This window comes from Chlorocebus sabaeus, chromosome 26 (assembly GCF_047675955.1).
Source record: "Chlorocebus sabaeus isolate Y175 chromosome 26, mChlSab1.0.hap1, whole genome shotgun sequence".
Taxonomy (NCBI): Eukaryota; Metazoa; Chordata; class Mammalia; order Primates; family Cercopithecidae; genus Chlorocebus; species Chlorocebus sabaeus.
This window is the reverse complement of record NC_132929.1, coordinates 6,972,991-6,993,932: the sequence shown is the minus strand read 5'-3', so window position 1 is coordinate 6,993,932 and position 20,942 is coordinate 6,972,991. Positions and strand designations below refer to the sequence as shown.

The 20,942-nt window shown below is 42.7% G+C and overlaps 1 protein-coding gene across 1 annotated transcript in view; it reads left to right on the top strand.

The window, feature by feature from the left end:
• TRPM1 (transient receptor potential cation channel subfamily M member 1) overlaps window positions 1-20,942 on the top strand; it is a gene marked incomplete at its 5' end in the record, with an annotated part of 74,411 nt that overhangs the window by 26,229 nt on the left and 27,240 nt on the right. The window contains 12 exons of the mRNA XM_073011945.1: window positions 207-257; window positions 893-1,033; window positions 1,893-1,922; window positions 5,535-5,827; window positions 8,022-8,250; window positions 11,200-11,322; window positions 11,522-11,653; window positions 13,698-13,826; window positions 16,429-16,680; window positions 18,189-18,363; window positions 19,951-19,971; window positions 20,710-20,854. Coding sequence (XP_072868046.1) covers window positions 207-257; window positions 893-1,033; window positions 1,893-1,922; window positions 5,535-5,827; window positions 8,022-8,250; window positions 11,200-11,322; window positions 11,522-11,653; window positions 13,698-13,826; window positions 16,429-16,680; window positions 18,189-18,363; window positions 19,951-19,971; window positions 20,710-20,854 — 1,721 coding nt within the window. The remainder of the gene's footprint in view (window positions 1-206; window positions 258-892; window positions 1,034-1,892; window positions 1,923-5,534; window positions 5,828-8,021; window positions 8,251-11,199; window positions 11,323-11,521; window positions 11,654-13,697; window positions 13,827-16,428; window positions 16,681-18,188; window positions 18,364-19,950; window positions 19,972-20,709; window positions 20,855-20,942) is intronic.

Below are 20,942 nucleotides of genomic sequence, written 5' to 3'. Positions count from 1 at the left end.
GGGATTACAGGTGCCCGCCACCACGGCCAGCTAATTTTTGTATTTTTAGTGGAGATGGGGTTTCACCATGTTGGCCAGGCTGGTCTCAAACTCGTGACCTCAAGTGATCTGCCCGCCTTGGCCTCCCAAAGTGCTGGGACTACAGGCGTGAGCCACTGCACCTGGTCAAGAAAAATATTTCACACACATGAATGCTTCTCTTTCAGAGACTGGGTCCACCAAATACGCTTCATCTGCTGGTGAGGGATGTGAAAAAGGTCAGTCTACTGTTTCATAATTCTTACCTATTGGCGTCTTTCACAAAAAGATTTCTTAAGAGCAAGTTTTAAATTTTCAAAATGTATTATTATTTCAGGCACAGGAGATATTGAATTCCTTCTTTCATAAAGAGTCTATTTAAAACTAAGGAAGCAAAGGATAATCTTTTTTAAGTTGCATGTTCATCCGAATCCATGGTAGGGACACTCTCAGTGACAGCTGGATTACAAGTTGACACCAGCGCAAGGCCAGGGCAGCCACTGGGTGGGGTGGGGAAGGGGGTGGCTGGCCGCTGACCTGAGCACCACTGACTGTCCATGCAGCCTTTCGTTCTGTCCCTCTTTTGAGATCTCTCACCCACTGCCTGTGGTTCTTTCCAGAAGCACCAGCAGGAGGTTCCTCAAGTCATTCTGTGTCCTGTTGATTGCAGCTGCTGTTCTTGGCCCTTTCTGCCACCTTGTTATCAAAGGATAGAGGCTTTTCCCAGTCTGAATATTATTTAATCCCCCACCCACCCACCTATTACATGAACTCCCAAGTGGGGGCCAGGACGGCCACTTACCCCCGAGACGTGTGATGAAGTCCACACTGTGAACGCATCCTCACAGGGCCTGAGACCAGACTTCTCTTACAGAGCAACCTTCCACCGGATTACCACATCAGCCTCATAGACATCGGGCTCGTGCTGGAGTACCTCATGGGAGGAGCCTACCGCTGCAACTACACCCGGAAAAACTTTCGGACTCTTTACAACAACTTGTTTGGACCAAAGAGGGTAGAACTCAGTGCTTGTGTAGTGTTCTGTGGTTTGCGAGTGCAATGTGATTCCTCACTTGCTTTTCAGCAACTTGGCCAGTGCAGAGCCAAGCCGTTCACCCTGTCCCCGGCACAGCGGTCCTGCCTCCTACAGGGCTCTCAGGCCCGAGTCACAGCATTCCCCAGCTACCCTGAGCACGGGCCGCCCTGCCCACCCAGTGCATCTGCCCTCCTTCTCTGTCCACAGCGGACTTCCTCCTGTCTGCCCATTCCAGCCTATTCTACCATCCCACCACTGTACCTGCCATAACCTTCCAAAGGAAGGGACATGCCTACATTCCCTGCTTCAAACCTCCCAGAGCTCCTCACTGCCTGGAGAATTGTAGCCAAACTCATTATCACAGTAGCCAAGGCCCTCCGCCAGCTGGCCCTCACCCACATGGGAGACCATGTACCTGCACCAAAATCCAATCCTGTGATCAAATCAAAGATGTGTGCCTGCTACATCTTTTCCCATGATCAGTGCCTTTCCCACCCTTATCAAAAGTTCAACTCAAATGTCCGATCTTTCATGATGCCCTCCCTTCACACCCCCCTTACAGCCCCACAGCTCTTTGATGTCTGTTAGGGAACTTCTCTGCTTCTACCTGGAATAAGGGCCGTGTGTCTGCTGAGCTTTCTTCTCAATTAACTTCTGCTGACAGAAGAAGAGTTTCCATATTAAAGCACTTCTTTTCCTTGGACATTATCATTAATTGTTAATGATACAAAGTGCTTTTTAATCAATTCCTATGTCCACTAGCAACAATACTGCTAATGTACTACTAACAATAGTTATCTGAGTAAATTGACTTTTTTCTTCCTCTTTCACCATGCAGCCTAAAGCTCTTAAACTTCTGGGAATGGAAGTAAGTAGAATTTGTTTTCAAAAGTTTTACGATATCTTGGTCAAATAGACATAGCCCTTTAAGTTCTGTATTTGCGAATATACGATACTACTCACCAAAATTTACCTAGACGTCTTAGTCAAATTATATAAAAGGACCATATATATTTTTTCTTTAATGGGGGTAAAAGCTGCACAATTCATTTCTAGAACTAACAAACCCATAGTTTCAAAAGCAAAGATTAAGCAAACAAAAAAATAACTAGAGAATAACACCACGTATATATGTAAAAAACCGTAAATAACACCAAAAAGAATTCAATACACTATTTTCAAAGTCCTAAACAAGCAATTAGAGTCCTCCAAGAATGCAAATATAATGCAATGCTAGTCTTTAATATATTGCATCATATCGATAAGTCAAAGAAGAAAAGTATGACATGACCATTTCTCAGTAGGTGCTAATGAATTTGAAACACATGTAAAACATACTCCTTACTTAGTTAAAAAATATATAGTTTTCTCACAATAGAATGATAAAATAGTTTCTTGGAATGATTAAAATACATGTATATCTTAGAGCAAGGGAAACGTATGATGAGCAGTGCAGCCCTGAAGTCATGTCCATGAAAATCAAGAACAAGACAAGCATGCCCAATATTGTCAGCATCATTATCCCCACTGGTCTCCAAAAGTGTTATGGAAATTGAACAAGGAAAAATAAATGCTAAAAAAAAGAATACCCAAGAAAGGGAGAAATTATTATCAGCAAAAACATTTGGGGGGAGTTAGAAAATCCAGGAAAATCAACTAACGTTCCCTCACAATAGGACAAAAGTACCAGAAATTACCTTTACTAGCAACCTTAAGAACAATGTCCCAGACCTAAAAATATTTAAATGAATGGAAGAAATGCCATATTGTGGAATATTAGGATTGACTCTTGGAAACATTCTTTTCAAATAAATTTATGAGCTAAATAGCATCCCGATTCTTCATGGATTCAGTGTAGACGGTTTTCATTCTGTGTTGACAGGTAAGACTGAGCTTTAACACGGTACTCCTGGAAGGGTTATGAGCTTTCTGTGGTCTTCTGTTCTCTCAGACTTTCCATGTCAGGGTTTATTTGTTCCATGAAGGCTTGGTGGACTCATCTGTAAAATTTCCGGGTCCAGCCCTATTTCTTAGAAGTGTGTCTTTCACTACTTCATAATAGCTATTATACATATAAATGCATTCAGACTTTTTATTTTCTAGAGTCAACTTTGGTTATTTATAGTTTCCTAAAATGATTTATTTCATCTAGACTTTCAAGTTCCCTGGAATAAACTTTTACATAGTATTCTAGTTTTTTTCAGTCTCCTCAGTATCTTCAGTTATGTGTCATTTCTTGTGCCAATTTTTTTTTTTTTTTTTTTTTGAGTAGGGGGTCTCACTCTGTTACCCAGGCTGGAGTGGAATGGCACAATCTTGGCTCACTGCAACCTTAGCCTCCTGGGTTCAAGCACTTCTCCTGTCTCAGCCTCCTGAGTAGCTGGGACTGCAGGTGCATGCCACCACACCAGGATAATTTTTGTATTTTTAGTAGAGATGGGGCTTCATCATATTGGTCAGGCTGGTCTCAAACTCCTGATCTCAGGTGATCCACCCATCTTGGCCTCCCAAAGTACTGGGATTACAGGCAACAGCCACTCGCCCAGCCTCTTGTGCCATTTTTTAACAAAATTTATATCTCCTCTCTTTTTTTCTTAAGCTTTATTTCCTACTTATTTTATTGGTATTTTTGCTTTATCAAGCAACTTTCTTTTTTTGTTTCTATTTTATTAATGTCTGCTTTTATTTGTATTCGTTTCTTCCATATACTTCCCCTACTGTTATTGTTTGTTTGTGCTAACTCAGTTTGAAAGGAAAATTCACTCATTTTCCATCTGTATTCCTATAAATGCATTAAAGGTATAAATTGTTCTGAGCATTGTTTCATGATATTCTACAGGTTTGGATAAGCAGAACTTTCATTGTCATTTTTTCTAAGGCATTTATTATTTCCTTTTCAATCCAAGAGTTATTTAGAAGTATATTTCAAATTTCCCAGATACAGACTTTTATTGTTGTTATACTACTATAATTAATTTCAAATTTTATTCCTTGTATAGAAATTCCCTATAATTTTTTTTTCAAATTCATTGCTAAATAAGGTGTGTTACTTACTTATTTACTATGATTGTAATATGTCAATTTCTCCTTATACTGCCAGTTCAGATCCTTTGTTATTTTATTGATTTCTTTCCCTTTTCCTCATTGATTTGTGGAAGGCCTTTGCATTTTAGGAAAATTAACTCTTTGTTTCTCATATTCTGTCTCTGGCAGTTTTTAAAGAGAATTTACGTGCAATTAATATTTTAATAATATTATATGTTATTGAAAGGTAGGCTTAAAAGGACTTCTGTTTTATAACATTTCATTAGTCATTAGTTAATTTCTACTTTATCTTATATATTCTTGAAAATAAATCTATGTTTATCCTAACAATTCCACACTGTTCATTTTTAACCTGTGTAGGCCAACCTTTCCTATATCACGGTGACTGTAGCTTTGCTGTGACAAAATTAGAAAATTAGAATAAAGATATTTAAATTTGAGTCAAGAAACTATAGTTTCCATGAAAATGTTATCACAGCTCGTTATGATATTATAAAAACTGGGTCAGTCGTGAACAACTTGAGATAGGAATTGGAGAGTCAGGTGGCCCCCGTAACCCCCCATGCTCCAGACCACTCCAACTGTGTGAATGTGGCTGAGTTATTCAGACGGAGCCACAACTTCCTAATTTGAGGGAATGGAAGGAATTCACAACCTCTCAGTCCTTGTAAGAATAAAAGAAGATAATTGATGGGAATGCTGTTTGCAAAAGAACAAACATCTGTTTCTGTGATTCCATTGAATACTAAAGTATTAGCCTGGAATAGTCTGAGCCCCACATATTTCATGCCAGTTTTCCCAACCACGATCTGCCTTTCTCATGAATCCTGATCCATTTGCAGAACAGTTATCATAACCCCTTTAGGAAATGGGAAGTGTTGGCCTTCCCTTTTGCACCATAAGGGGAAAAGGACAGTGCTCATTCAAAGTGGAGTATTTGCTTTCTTAAAACACTGGAGGGAAACCTAAAACATTTTTTTTCTCTAGCCCCTTTTGCATGTTTCCTATTAATTTCTGGTTCAGCTACGTCTGGCAAACAAGTGTTATTTTTGCTACATTGGAAGACTTCCCTGAGGAAACAAACTGTGGACCTTCCCTCTTCCATGATGTTATTTGTGTTTAGTTTTGGGGGGAGGTTGTGCTTGTTTGTTTTAGTTTTGCAGGATCTCCTCAGTTAAAGGCTTCTAAGTAAAACTGCTGACCCAGGGGTGCCAGTAGTATGCCTTCTCAGTTCATTTGGTTTTAGACAGTTTACTTATCATAAAAAACTTGTGCATCTTTTCAAAAGAATTCATATGCGGAGTGGAAATGTAAGATGTACTTCAGAAGTCTCTTTATTAATCTGACAGAAAGGTTTCCCTTTTGCCAGGAGTTCTGGAACTCTTTGTTGCATACTTTTCTGGCAAAACCATGAAATCCATGTTTCTCCCCTCAGGATGATGAGCCTCCAGCTAAAGGGAAGAAAAAGAAAAAGAAGAAAAAGGAGGAAGAGATCGACATCGATGTGGATGACCCTGCCGTGAGTCGGTTCCAGTACCCCTTCCACGAGCTGATGGTGTGGGCTGTGCTGATGAAACGCCAGAAAATGGCGGTGTTCCTCTGGCAGCGAGGGGAGGAGAGCATGGCCAAGGCCCTGGTGGCCTGCAAGCTCTACAAGGCCATGGCCCACGAGTCCTCCGAGAGTGATCTGGTGGATGACATCTCCCAGGACTTGGATAACAATTCCAAGTTAGTGTCTAGTGGGGATTTAAAGGCCAGGAGAGATGACCATCCTGAGTACTTGTCTCTGCAGGGAGGGGTGGCCAATGTACTTCTCACTTAAGGACAATGGTGGTTAAAGGTTGTTCACAAATCACTTTGTCATGTCGGCATTTTTCTTTCTGTCTCTCGGAGGTGTTTTTGGACTGTCATTGTTTTCGTGTATTGCCTTCTCTTTGCATCAAAATTGAAACACAATTTTCTTCCTTTCCTTGAAACACAATTTTAATGCAAAGACGACGAAATTAATTTCCATAAGGAAACACACACTAACAAGGAATACAACATTAATGAGCCTGTGCCCTGGACTGTGACCTTCACAGGTGGTTCTGATTTTCCTCTGTGCTTAGGTGCTTAGGTGGGACAGGATGGCTAGAGGGGGCTGGAGTTGGGCGTGCTTCCCCTGGGTCAGTCAGGCTCTGATCAAACCAGCAGGTGAGGCTCTGGCAAAATCAGTTCTCCTGATGGCAGACTATTAAGAGAATGTTTTGGTAATTTCAAAATGATTTCTTTTCCCCTGCTGGAAAGAGAAAGGGATTTTTCTCCTATATTCACTGTGAGAACCTGGTTAAGCTCCTGAGATAGAGATCACAAAAGCATGGGCGTCCCCCGCATGACTGGGTCCCCCTGGAATTTTTTACTCACAGACTTTCCTCACTGAGCCTCCAGCAATTCCTCAATCACAGTTCACATTTTCCTAACTCTGCACTGGTTCCTGCAGAGGTTTCTACTCCAGTAAGTTGTGGTTTTTGGTATCCGCCTGTCTCTCCAATTTGGGGGACAGCAGTTTGTCCTATGTCCTCCCTTCTCTGATGGAGCTGAAAAGATTCAATGTTCGGCTTGTTTAGTTTGTTACTTGTTAGGATGGACTGGCGACTTCCAAGTTTCTTCCATGCCACACTGGAAACCAGAGGTCCCAGCAGAACTTTATAGGGACCTAAACTTGAGGAGAGCACAGGCAGCGTGGCCAACATCTAATACCTTTGTTTTCTGAAGTTCACCGCTTTTATTTTGGACTCGATGATTTCTAAAATTACTGATTTCTAAACGTCAGAAATTCAAGACTCCCTAATAATGGGGCCGTGTCCACCTACCCCATGGGTTTTTTGATGCCAACCTTTGCTTCCTAGAGTCCCCACATGGTGACACATGGTCACTCTGCAGCCTGCAGGAGGGCTGAGAGGTGCTGCTGATAGCATTCCTCTTCAGGGACAGAGGAGGCCATTCTCCCACACGTGATTCTGCCTTCCTCATCCTTCTCGTTACTGGAATAAAATCTTCTATACAATGGAGAAACAAAAGCAGAGGAGGGCGATCACTTCGGGACTGTGTCTTAACCACATTCCATTATAAAATATTGAAGGAACTCGGAACATGTATGGTTATTGCCAAATATTTGAATCTGGGTCATGTGGGTAAGGCAGTAAACTTTATGCTCAAAATTCAGCTTATGCCACCTTCTCCATGACCCCCAACTTCTATCACTGCCCCCATCAGTCATTAGGTGCCCTCTGGCCTGGGCCCTATAACAACTATGCCTTATCTCTGCCATAGCACTGAGAATGTTGACTTCTCTGTAATCACTGTGATGGTGAAGTGTTACACGTGCAGAGAAAGGCATGCATCTGAAATGTCCAGCTTGTGACAGTCCACAGGTGGGACATGCCAGCACCACCAGCACCCAGATTAACTAAGAACCTAGCCGGCACCCACTAGCCCTCCTGTGACCCCTTCCAGTGTCCTCCTCCTCCCACTACCACCACCAGCAGCCCCACTACTGTGGCCTCCAACTCCACAGGTGCTGCATTTGAAGTCACCTTTCCTGTCTTTTCTGTCTGCCTCTCTGATCTGTGCACAACTTGAGGGAAGGGACTTTGTCTTCTCATCTCTATGTCCCAGGGGCCTGAGGGACAGATGTGGTCTCAACCTACATCTCCACTTGCAGCAGAAGCAGTCAGCCCCCCTCCTGACTGAGCTCCCAGCCACTGTCCCTGACCATCCCCCTTTGGGGACACATCCCTGGAGCTTCTTGCTTGCAGAGAACCTCAAAGCTCCTCCAGTGAAGGATTCTGTGTCCCTTGGCTCCATAAGTTCTTGTGGATATGCCTAAGAAAGAGCTTGCGGCCACTGTGGCTTCACCCTGGTCCCTTCTTTTTTCCCGCAGAGACTTCGGCCAGCTTGCTTTGGAGTTATTAGATCAGTCCTATAAGCACGACGAGCAGATCGCCATGAAACTCCTGACCTACGAGCTGAAAAACTGGAGCAACTCGACCTGCCTCAAACTGGCCGTGGCAGCCAAACACCGGGACTTCATCGCTCACACTTGCAGCCAGATGCTGCTGACCGACATGTGGATGGGAAGGCTGCGGATGCGGAAGAACCCTGGCCTGAAGGTGCGTGCAACGCATTGAGAGGCGGGCCGGGGCGACAGTGACAAGCGACTCTCTGCCAGGCTGAGCTGAGCATTTTCTGTGGCTTATTTCATTTATTCCTTCGAGCAACCCCCTGAGGGAGACGTCATGACAATCATTGTCTGATAGATGAGGAACCTGAAGCTTTAAGAGGAAATGACATGCCTGGGATCTTAGCTGGTCAGCACGGGATCTGGACCCACACCTAGGTGGTCTAACTCCACAGCCCTGCCTGACCAGCCCACCAGGCTACACAAACCCCCACCACAGTCAGAGTCTCCTAATGGAGCACCCCCCAAACTCAGCATGCACACGCACCCGGGTTGGGTCATCTACCCACCATTAAAGCAGGGACTGGAACTCTATTTCTAGATTCCCTTATAACTCTGAAATTGTATATTATTTTACTAGCTATGTTTTCATGACATGGGAGAAAATTACGAGAAAATATGAAGCCACGAAAGGGTTTGAAAAAGACATAGTGGGGGAAAAATTATATTGCAATCAAACCCTAGCTCTGGGGTTTGCTGCTGTTAACTACTAGCTTATCTTGAGAAGAGATTCTAATCTGCAGATAACCTGGTGATCTAATGGCAGTATTATATCTATTTTAGAGATCTCCATGAGGACAAAGAAAAGGCTGTACAAGTTATACTGTGTAATGTGGTTCTGACAAATAGAGGGCACTTTGTTTCTTAGAAATATGAACGTTATGTCTGTCTAATTCTATATCATATGCTAAGCTGATGTTATACGTAACTTAGGATATTAATAAACAGTTTTCAGAATTCCAAGAATAAAGAGCTCTTCAAGGTTTTGAGGAAACTAAGGTGGATCACCTACATGGGGATGAACATCGAATTGGCATCAGACTTTTCATCAATAACACTGAAAACCAGAAGGCAGCAGTGGAGGAAGGCCTCACAGTTCTGAGGGGAAAGCATTTGGAGCCTGGAATGTTTTCTACCCAGGTCAACTATTCAAAAGCATGAGAAAAGAATATCTGTTTAAGACAGGCAAAGACTCAATACACATTCAACCTCCCATTCAGAAGAATTAGTTTAGCAGGTAGTCCAAGCAAAAACAAAAACAAAAAGGTAAAAATTACAATGAAAAAACGTGGTGTGGAGTGTAAGAAACATGCCCCTAGTTTTATAAATTGCCATTCGAAAGCTGTGCAGCTGAGAGAAAGGTGGTCAGATTAAATGAGGCCAAGGAGTCGTGGGATCCAAAAAGGAAGTACTCAAGGAGAATAGAAATAACTCCGATAAATAGACAGAATGACTAAGAAGCCCCCAAATGTCAGGAATAGAGGTTAAGGAAGCAAAACAGTTTAAACAAGAAAATAGAAGGCGAATCCATACATTTCAGGAAAAACAATGAAGTGCACACGAAAGTTAAAGTTCAGTTATGATTCAAACTAAAGTTTAAAACGATCTTGAACCATTGGTAGAATGTGGAAAAGCGCTGACAAAAAGGGAAGCGCAGCCGGGCATGGGGGCTCACGCCTGCAATCCAAACACTTTGGGAGGCCAAGGCAGGAGGATCACTGGAGCCCAGGAGTACAGGGCTAGCCTGGGCAACATAGTGAAACCCCATCTCTATAAAAAAAAAATTTTTTTTTAATTAGCCAGGTAGGCCGGTCGTGGTGGCTCAGGCCTGTAATCCCAGCATTTTCTGAGGCAGAGGTGGGCGGATCACGAGGTCGGGAGATCGAGACCATCCTGGCTAACACGGTGAAACCCCATCTCTACTAAAAATACAAAAAATTAGCCGGGTGTGGTGGCAGATGCCTGTAGTCCCAGCTACTCGGGAGGCTTAGACAGGAGAATGGTGTGAACCCGGGAGGCGGAGCTTGCAGTGAGCCGAGATCATGCCACTACACTCCAGTCTGGGCGACAGAGTGAGATTCTGTCTCAAAAAAAAAAAAAAAAAAAAAAAAAAATTAGCCAGGTATGGTGGTGCACACCTGTAGTCCCAGCTACTCAGGAGACTGAGATGGGAAAATCACTTGAGCCCAGAAGATCAAGAATGCAGCTAGCCATGATTGTGCCACTGCACTCCAACCCAGGCAACCAAGCAAGACCTTGTCTCTAAATAAATAAATAAATAAATGGAAGCATGTTTTCTGTCTATGAGCCTGGGCATTCGGGCATCCTTTTGTCGTCTAGGCTGAGCCCATGTTAGTCCTTCTTTTGTGAGTCACATTAGCCTTGCAACTCTTAGTTCACATAATCTCATTTATATCAAAGGTAGTTCTATATAAAATACTTTTGGCCAACTTCACTAGAGGTATTATATTTTATTTATATTATTATATTTTAATGTAAAGATTTGCCTTCCTTGAACTTTCATGTAAGGACTTTGTTTTGTTTTGTTTTGTTTTTGAGACAGGGTCTTGCTCTGTCATCCAGGCTGGAGTGCAATGGCACAATCTCAGCTCATTGCAAGTTCTGCCTCCTGGGTTCAAGTGATTCTTGTGCCTCAGCCTCCCAAGTAGCTGGTATTACAGACGTGCACCACCATGCCCAGTTAATTTTTGTATTTTAGTAGAGATGGGGTTTCATCATGTTGGCCAGGCTGGTCTCAAACTCCTGGCCTCATATGAGCCACCAACCTTGGCCTCCCAAAGTACTGGGATTACAGGTGTGAGCCACTATGCTAGCCAGGACTTTTCTTTTTAAAGTTAGGATCACCAATAGTGCTGCTTGCCATTCATTTAAAAAATTTAGTGTATGTTCTTAAATTTTTTACTGCCTGCAATTCTACCAACGTACCAAGCACATGTCACAGAACATCAGACCAGGGATAAACATTCCAGGGCTCCTAGGTTATTGAATAATGTTGAAGGTCATAATTAAAAAATTTTAACTATGCTGGGAAATTTTTCTAGAATTGCCACAGCTTAAAAAATCGATTTATGTCCCCTAGGTTATCATGGGGATTCTTCTTCCTCCCACCATCTTGTTTTTGGAATTTCGCACATATGATGATTTCTCGTATCAAACATCCAAGGAAAACGAGGATGGCAAAGAAAAAGAAGAGGAGAATACGGTCAGTGACACACTTGACCCTAAGAGTATCAGTGTGATCTCGTTTTAAAAATTGTTGAGATTTCTTGTACTATGGATTGAGAAATCTCACTGGTTAAGAGCATTTTTGGAATTGTTTTTTTAATGGTGCCTGTGTGCTGGAGTGCCTTGCATTTCCCATTTAACCACCTGCCTGTCATGTGCTGTGCTCTGTTTTCCAGGACGCAAATGCAGATGCTGGCTCAAGAAAGGGGGACGAGGAGAATGAGCACAAAAAACAGAGAAGTATTCCCATTGGAACAAAGATCTGTGAATTTTATAACGCACCCATTGTCAAGTTCTGGTTTTACACAGTAAGGCCTCCTTCTAAACATTTGACATTCGGCACGTTTTGAATGCTTTGATATGTTGGAATCAAGAAAAATCTCAAGGGCTTAAAAAAGTATCTAAAAATTCACTGAATTAAAATGAATTATGAAAACAAAACTGGGACTAATTGAGATCTCTGGCTAACACTGGATCTTGATATCCTGTCATATATTGATATATGTGATATATTGATATATGGCCATCCTAGTCCCAAATACACCATCTCATAAGGCAAAATAGTCACATGCTGTTTGCTTACGATGAACTCTTTTGATGCTTTTAGCAATACAAACTTAGGGAACTATAATTTTATTTTTAAATGAACAGAGATGACTAGTGAGTTAAAGAGCAAATTCACAGATGGCATTTTTCATGAAATTGGTGGGGTCATTACAAGGGCATGGCTAAATCCAGATGGTAAACTCTTGGAATAGGGAAACAAATCCAGGCCTCTGGTTCTGAAGTGCTCACCAAACTGACCAGCTTGGCCGGCAAGCCATCCTCCATCCCCCTCTGAGGCCCGGGTCTACACAGCTCCCAGAGTGTGGCTCTCTGCTAACAAGAGGAGGAGAGGAGGCAGGAGGGCAGATCAGATTGCCTCTGGGGGAAATGGCCGAGCTGCAGGAAGTACCAGCAGGGGTGGCCAGGCATGCTGTGGCTTGTGCAACCATGTCAGTCGGGAGGAAAGAGACTTCTCATGAAACCCCAAGCATCAAGCCGCAGCCCATGCCAGGCAGGTCTCAGGGCTGTGGTTGCATTGGTGATGAGGTAGGAAAAGGGCATGGGACATGAGCTGGGTCCCTGGCCATGGTCTGGGCGATGAATGAGGGTGGACTGGGGGCAGAGCAAAGCTCTGTGTAGGGGCCCACCTCAAGGGTCAGCTGTGGGCCTGGACACCCAACCTTGTGGCAGCCATGATTGATGATACAGTCGAAGTCACTGCTGCCCATCAATTCTGGTCAGAACCATCTGAGGGCCTGAGGTTCACCCAGCCTACAGGAGAGCCCAGGCATAGAGGCTGCTGCCAGGGATGGGGCCAGGAAGCCATCGAAGCCTCTCAGCCTTGGGCCTCGCCCCAGACCCTCTGGATCGGGTAGAGTCATCAGTCATCACACATTGTACAGCTTCCCAGGGATTAGGATGCAGCCCAAAGTCTGAGAACCTGGCTCTAATCTTTCTTAGAGAAGTGGATAGTGGATCTGGGGGGGCCTGCCTGTCTCCTGGTAAAATTTATAGGATTGGGAGGTGGGATCTTGGAAAAAAAAAAAACTGCCCAGTTACAAATACTCAACTTCTAGCACCCCTCCCCCAAGCCTTCCAAAGGGGCCTGTGCCAGTGAGGGACCCAGAAGCTGACGTTTTCTTGGCGTCATGGTGAACCACCGGGGACAGGTGATCCACTTCAGACGTCCTCCCCCAACCCCTTAACTCCCCGCTTTTGCCTCACCCACCCCCACCTCCAGCTCTGCCTCTTTCCCTGCCACAGAGATAGGGGCCCTGCTGCGGTCACAGCAAATCCTGGACATGCCACCACTAACTGAGGGGACCCTAGGGTCAGCTCGTGTGTCTGGGTGGGCAACTCATCTGCATGTCCTCTCATCTGACTTCCCAGTTGTGGAAAGAATCAGGAAGGAAATCTGTGAGGCAGGGAGGAGTAAGTAACATTTTCCAATTTCCAGGAATGTAGAAGACACTCCAGCAAACTATTAAAAGTTTCCCGTTATCATAATGTTTGCAACTTCATAGTTTCCCCGTGAGGATGACAGCATCAACAAATACGTCTCCACGTAGAAAATGAGAAGTCAGGACCCATATCATGCTGAAGTATAAAACGCCTCCCGTCCTGCCTCCCGTCCTGCCAGGTCTTCTGTCTTCACTGGTGAGGCGCAGGGAAGGTTTCCTCTCAATGAGTCAGTCCAGTTGGAAACAAAGATTCTTTTAGATGTGTCAACCTGAAAGAAAATGGGTTTCAAAATTTGATTGCAATGTTATTCCCCCAAACACGGCTAACAGCTTGTCTTTCTTTCAGATATCATACTTGGGCTACCTGCTGCTGTTTAACTATGTCATCCTGGTGCGGATGGACGGCTGGCCTTCCCTCCAGGAGTGGATCGTGATCTCCTACATCGTGAGCCTGGCGTTAGAGAAGATACGAGAGGTGGCTACTCCAAAGGCCTGCCCCAGCCCACTAACCGCTGACTGCAAATGCAAATATGGCTCCTTACTGAAAAAACATTTCATGCAAATTATGCAGGTTGGGCCAGGCACTGTGGCTCATGCCTGTAATCCCAGCACTCTGGGAGGCCGAGGCAGGTGGATCACTTGAGGTCAGGAATTCTAAACCAGCCTGTCCAACATGGTGAAACACTACCTCCACTAAAAATAAAAAAAATTAGCCAGGTGTGGTGGTGCACGCCTACAATCCCAGCTGCTAGGGAGGCTGAGGTGGGAGGATCACTGGAGATCAGTAATTCGAAACCAGCCTGGCCAACATGATGAAACCCCATCTCAACTAAAAATACAAAAATTAGCCGGTTGTGTGGCAGGTACCTGTAACCTCGGCTACTCAGGAGGCTGAGGTGGGATGATCACTTGAACCCGAGAGGCAGAGCTTGCGATGAGCTGAGATGGCACCACTGCACTCCAGCCTGAGAGACAGAGTGAGAGTCCATCTCGAAAACAAACACAGAAAAACAAACTAGACATGCTGTGGGACTTTTTGTACTCACAATTCCAAGTTTATTCCATTCATGTATTTAAGATGTATACATCTTGAATGAACTTGAACTTGGAAATCCAAACACGAGGCAAAATATAGATATTTAACAATGAAAACAGGTTTGAATGCATAGGAAAGCATCAGCAAATGCTGCCGGCGACTTGAGATAAACCAAATTACCACAACTGAGTACAAATTTTGGCTTAGTTTTTTGGGACCAGAAGCGAGAAAGAGAGATACAAGGGACACTTGCACAGTGTGGTCCAAAGCCCAAAGTTGCAGGAAAAATATCATCTCTTTTATCTCTGGACTCTTGTGTAAGAGATTTATAAAGGGAGGGCTCCCAGTGAGGAGGAAAAGGAGCTAAGTGAGGTGTGGCTTCGGGTGGACCCTGTCCTTGGCCTAATCCTGTAGGGGGCTCTGAGTGAACTGGACGCTGTGGAGTCTGTCTTACCTTTGGGCCCCACCTCAATTAGTCATTGGTACCCACCAGAGACATGGCTCCAAGTGTCCAAGAGCAAGCCTCCCAGAAGGGTGCAGGTGTGGGCCTAACAGCAGCACCTGCGGCAAGTGGGGTGGACAAGCCCTCCTGGGGAAAACTCCAGAGGATATGGGAGGGGCCTAGAGCATTTGCTGCAAACAGAGGGAACAGGATTTTCAACTCAGTGTTGAAAAAGAACAGATACCATCTCACAAACGACTCTTGTTATCCCAGAGGGCTCCAGTGAAAATGTAACTCCCAGTAGGCAATCTCTGCAGACAGCAGAGGAAAGACGGGCCGGGTACTTTCCTTTCCAGTATCATTCAGAAGTTTTAATTCACTAAATATGCTTATAAAGAGAAAGCATGTACCCAAGCAAAAAAGCAACTTGAACTGAAATCGCCCACAGCACCATTTCATATCCTTTCTGCAACTGATATACAATCAATACTATTATTTTGCAATAACTGTTGACCCTTTCACTGAACTGAAAAACATTATTAACCTAGTCCAGGTAGAGGGAATCTGATGGCATCGGACTAGAGCCTGAAAAACCAAAAGAGCACTGAATCCAAAATTACACATGCCACCTTCTACTACTGTTCCTTTTCTAGCGGGGCTTCCTTCAAATTCTGCAGGTACTGCAACTGGGATTTCCTGAGCAGCCTGCTTTCCCATCACTGTGCTGTCATGACCTTGCTGAGGATCCACCGTACACCAAGACACTGTTCTTTATTCCAGGAACCTGCCCCCAGTTAAAGGAGAGAGAGGGCGGCCATCAGCTGGTGTACGCGGGTTGTTAAACTAGTGAATCCCTTCTGTGTGGGCTGATAGATAACCACTGCCCTATCCTGCCCCAACCACAGAGATCCCCAAGACCTCTGCAACTGAAGGGGTACCACCTGGCACGGCAACCCTCCACCCCAGTGCGGCACCACAGACAGCTGTGCCATTGGGAAGGCTCTGCGCATGCCTGTGCGTGCTGCTTGCTAAATATCTTCCATTTTACTCTGTGGAAGTCTCCCCTTAAGCAGCAGTGATTTTGAAAGGATAATATCTCAAGTAGGGGAAAACCTGGTCTAACTTTCCCCTAATTTCTCATGTCTAAGTTGCAAAGGAATTTTGCCAAATCAAAACATGTCCTAGCCCCGTTCTGCCATTTCCACTGGGTGGACTGCCCCTCTGTGGGGCCACGTGGGGCTCATCTGTGCTCTAGAGTTTTCGTCCTGTGTGACTCTGGAATGTGGAGTAACGGGCACGTGTCCAGATAATTAAAAAAGAAATCAAAATGCAGCTGCTTTAATTACAGCCAGAAGGACATAATTTAGAAGGCATTTCCTGAGTTTGTAAAACCCTGAATCTAAGAATAGGGAGGATCCCATGGAATTTCCCTTTCTAGATATCTCTCTCTCCCTGAGAAGAAGAGTGTTTAGAGGTTTTGAGTAGGAAAGGGGCCAGAACATGCCCTGGAATGTTCCACGAGTCTTATCATTCCAATATTCTAAGACAAGACTTCTAATACGGCATCTCAGTTTATTGTTCTCTGGGGTTTGTTTTCAGATCCTCATGTCAGAACCAGGCAAACTCAGCCAGAAAATCAAAGTTTGGCTTCAGGAGTACTGGAACATCACAGATCTCGTGGCCATTTCCACATTCATGATTGGAGCAATTCTTCGCCTACAGAACCAGCCCTACATGGGCTATGGCCGGGTGATCTACTGTGTGGATATCATCTTCTGGTACATCCGTGTCCTGGATATCTTTGGTGTCAACAAGTATCTGGGGCCATACGTGATGATGATTGGAAAGATGGTTAGTAATGGCATCCTGTGGGTATCCAGAGAGACTTTGGCTGTGGTTAGGGCATAAGAACAGGCCTTGGGCATGGCTTCCTTCAATTTCATTTGGTTTTTCTTTTGCAGTTGGCCTTTTAAAGGAAATATTCTTTGCTTTAAGATACACAGTTCTCCTACATGTTGATAACTTAATAAAATCCGATAGAAAAACATGAGTTGAGGGCCTACTGTGTATATATAAATAACATATATACATATATAGTGTGTATACACACACACATATGCATGCATATATCTCTCAATATATATCAGGTACTCAATATATACTGTCTTCCTTCTTCCATACCATATTTCAACTGTAGGATGACTAATTACTTTTGCTTTTTATTCCTTCTGATTTATTATTAATGAGCCTATTTTGACAGCAACATTAAAGAAAATAGCCTCCTTTTTTTGTAAGAGCTTACTTCACTTTCCTAGGACATAAGAGAGCATCAATTTTTGATGCAATAGGAATTCAGTAGCAAAATAGATGTCTCAAAATATTTACTTGTTGATGGCTGGAAACATATTTTCAGGGACATGGATTTGATGTTCTATGAGACTACATCCCCTTCAGAATGCACATATGGCCAAAAAAAAAAAAAAAAAAAAAAAAAACCTGCCTGATTTATAACCTCCTAACATGTGGTAGAAGCCAGAGACAAAGGGAGCCCAAGGCCAATTCCCAACCTGTACTCCAGATGATCTTCAGCTCATTCCCTCTGGCCTGGAGTGAATACAGGAAGTTCATGTGATTAGACCATGATGACTTATACTCCAGAACAGGCCAGAGAATATGAAACTGAAAATGAACCAGCAGGTCATCCTTACATTACCTAAAAGAGCCTCAGTGTTAGGACTGGTGCAAGAAGAAAGCAAGCCTCCTACATTTAGGAAGGATTCTTTAAGGGCAAGTGGTTTTGAGCTAAGGGATGTATGCTTTAGTAAATTCCAGCAAGGTCCTCCATCTTGAACAAGGGATGTTCAAAATTAGGAATTATACCAGTTTAGTATCCACAGTAACCAGGGCATTGCTCACTGTAACCACTCAGCACTTATGTAGTGAATGAATAAATGTTGGTCTACACTCTCAATTCATTATTGTTTTATTTCCTTAGGTATCTCCTCCTCTTACTCCTTAGTATCCCTTACAAACTCCCATCTTTTCTCATAATTCTTCCCTTTCTCCATTTGCAGTTTTAGTTACTAAGGTACATGTGTTTATGGGCAATAACAGAGGAGAAGCAAGAAGGATGAAGAGCCGATGAGGCTAGCAATGTTCTAGAAGACATTCTAGGCATAAAGCATTGCACGGAGTAGGAAAAAGCCTTCCCAGGGATGGGAAGGAAGGAAGGGAAAGAGGCTTTCTTCATCCTAATTAAGAATTTGTGAAGTGTGTAATTGGAGAGAGCAATATAATGAGCCAGGGTGAACTTGGCCCATGAGCCAAGACAGTGAGAGACAAATGTTCTCCTTACTCAGATGATCGACATGCTGTACTTTGTGGTCATCATGCTGGTCGTGCTCATGAGTTTTGGAGTAGCCCGTCAAGCCATTCTGCATCCAGAGGAGAAGCCTTCTTGGAAACTGGCCCGAAACATCTTCTACATGCCCTACTGGATGATCTATGGAGAGGTGTTTGCAGACCAGATAGACCGTAAGAGTAGAATTCATAGTAAGATTCTCTTCCCTGCTTCTGAGGCAGATGATCAGTTCCAAATTAATGGAAGAGCATGTATTAATTTGGAAATAAAAAATATTTGTCACTCCACCATAGGCATCAAATTATTTTACAAAGAAATAAGAACAAATTATGGAACATGGATTTTCAGACATCAGTCATTTCTTTTATTCTAAAAATAATTCACTAGAATTCCAAAAGAGTCTCACTTCCCTTGAGCTGGACCTGATGGACATCCTGTCACATGAATGCAGTTCTAATGCCAATAGCTTAGTTTTCTTCAACCCAGTATCTCCCCACCCCAGGATAAGGCTAGTAGTGTTTTCCAGTAGAATGAACTAGTGAACAGGGCAGAGTAACTGGTACGTCCCACCATCCTCTTCTTCAAGTCATCAGAGCCCATTTTCCACATAGCTACCCATTTCATCTTCACTACTAGAGTGCTATTTTGTATTATCAAAAATAATCTGGATGTTAGTAGAGGAAATGGGTTATGATCCTGCACAGATTTCTGGGGAATGTAGCTCCAGCTCCTCTGCAGGCTGCGCTGGTGCCTTCTGGATTGAAGGAATGTAAAGCTCAAATGTTCTCGTACCTATTTCACCAGGACAGTTGAATAAATGTTCTGCCAGTGAAGGAGGCACTTTTAGTCCCATTTCCATTTCAGGACCAACATTTTCATTTGCATGTTGTAATTTATCATAAAGCATCAGCTATAATAGCATGTTGCTGCTTCCAGAGCTCTGCTATTTGGGAGTAGAAAGTTTCTATCATCTTCCTCTCATATAGAATGTAGGGCTATCAGTGTATATCTACTGCCTCTAGTTTAGACAATAACCAGCTCATGCAGTAGCTTCTAACTTTTATAATGTCATTCTGACCATATCATTATTGCAAGTATTGCAAAGTCAACTATTGAAGTGTGTTAGTAGCTTGGTAAGCCAGAACATAAAAATCTAATTTGGTTTCAAAAGAATATTAGTTTTGGTAGACATACATACATGTTAAAAGTCCCTGGATTCCAGGCATAAACTGTAGTATTTTTATTGTTGGACTTTTTTTTTTTTTCATTAAATTGGTTTTGAGAGAAGATAAACAGGTAAACTTTAGGCTGTGCTATTCTCAGTAACATAATTAAATGTAGGTTTTTGATTCTTGATCTTTTAACTAATAATTTTGTAGTTATTTGTGCTTATGAGGTGTTTGTGTTGGAATATAGGGAATGTGTGATTGGTTAACCTGATCATCTGCCAGTAACATGTCTTTTTCACAGTATTTTTAACTAGTGAGCTTTTGCTCTTGCTTATGACATATGGTAAAATAAATATCCATGATATATATTTTCTAGACTTATTAATGTATGTAATTCTTCTAAATAGATCACTGTTTCTAAGTGTGAATCAATAATTCCCAAGCTTAAAATATTTGTATTTCTTCACAGCAAAACAATTATGTTGTTAAGTCACTTGTTTTACTTTTCTCTCAACCATCATATTATTTTCTTTCCTCCCCTCCTGTCAAAACAAAACAAAACAAAAATCCTGCTTTCCAATTGTTATGTAGTCTACGCCATGGAAATTAATCGTAAGTTTACATGGAATTGATTATTCTAGTCTATGGAATGTGTTTCTTAATTACCTTTTCCTTAGCTGATTACTAGTAGTCTTAAACTGTTTTCAAATACTTCTCTTGTTTTTTGGTGCTAGTACTTTTTAAACTGCCAGTAAAAAGTAAAGAGAACCATATATTCACTGTTGGGATCACCCTAATTTTTTTAGAGGAGAAATAGACCCCCTGTGATAAAAAGTTGCATTTCAAATGAGCAGAGGGGGAAAAGATTATTTTTCAAACACAGCACCAAAACAGTTGATTAAACAATTTGGGAAGTAGAGGGAATCCCTAACCCATACGACATAACAAAAATATTTTCAAATTTAATGTATCAATGAAACCAAGAAAACAACCAGAAGACAACATAAATAATTAGAAGCCACAATGACTTTCAAATGGATAACAATAAAGGGAAAAAACATAAAGATACATTTGTCTGCTTAAAAATGAAGACTTTTGTATTTGAAAGCCACAATAAAGAAATGGGAAAATGTTTAGAAATATAACAAAGAATGACTATCTCTGAGTGCAGATATGAGTTTCTGACCTTTTTCTTTGTATGAGTTTATTTTTTCCCATGGAAAAATATTGCTTATGAAATAAGAAAAAATCATATTAAAAAAGAAATAGGTATTGAAAAACATATGTAAGAGATATTTATCCTTTTCATTATATGTAAAAAGCAAGCACAAAACAATTTTTTTCTTTCAGCTCCTTGTGGTGAGAACCTATATGATGAGGAGGGCAAGCGGCTTCCTCCCTGTATCCCCGGTGCCTGGCTCACGCCAGCACTCATGGCATGCTACCTACTGGTCGCCAACATCCTGCTGGTGAACCTGCTGATTGCTGTGTTCAAGTACGTGTCACAGCCGATGAGCACACGCTTATTATTTATTACTCAGAACTCTCCCAAGATACTAATCTCAGAACTCTCCCAAGATACT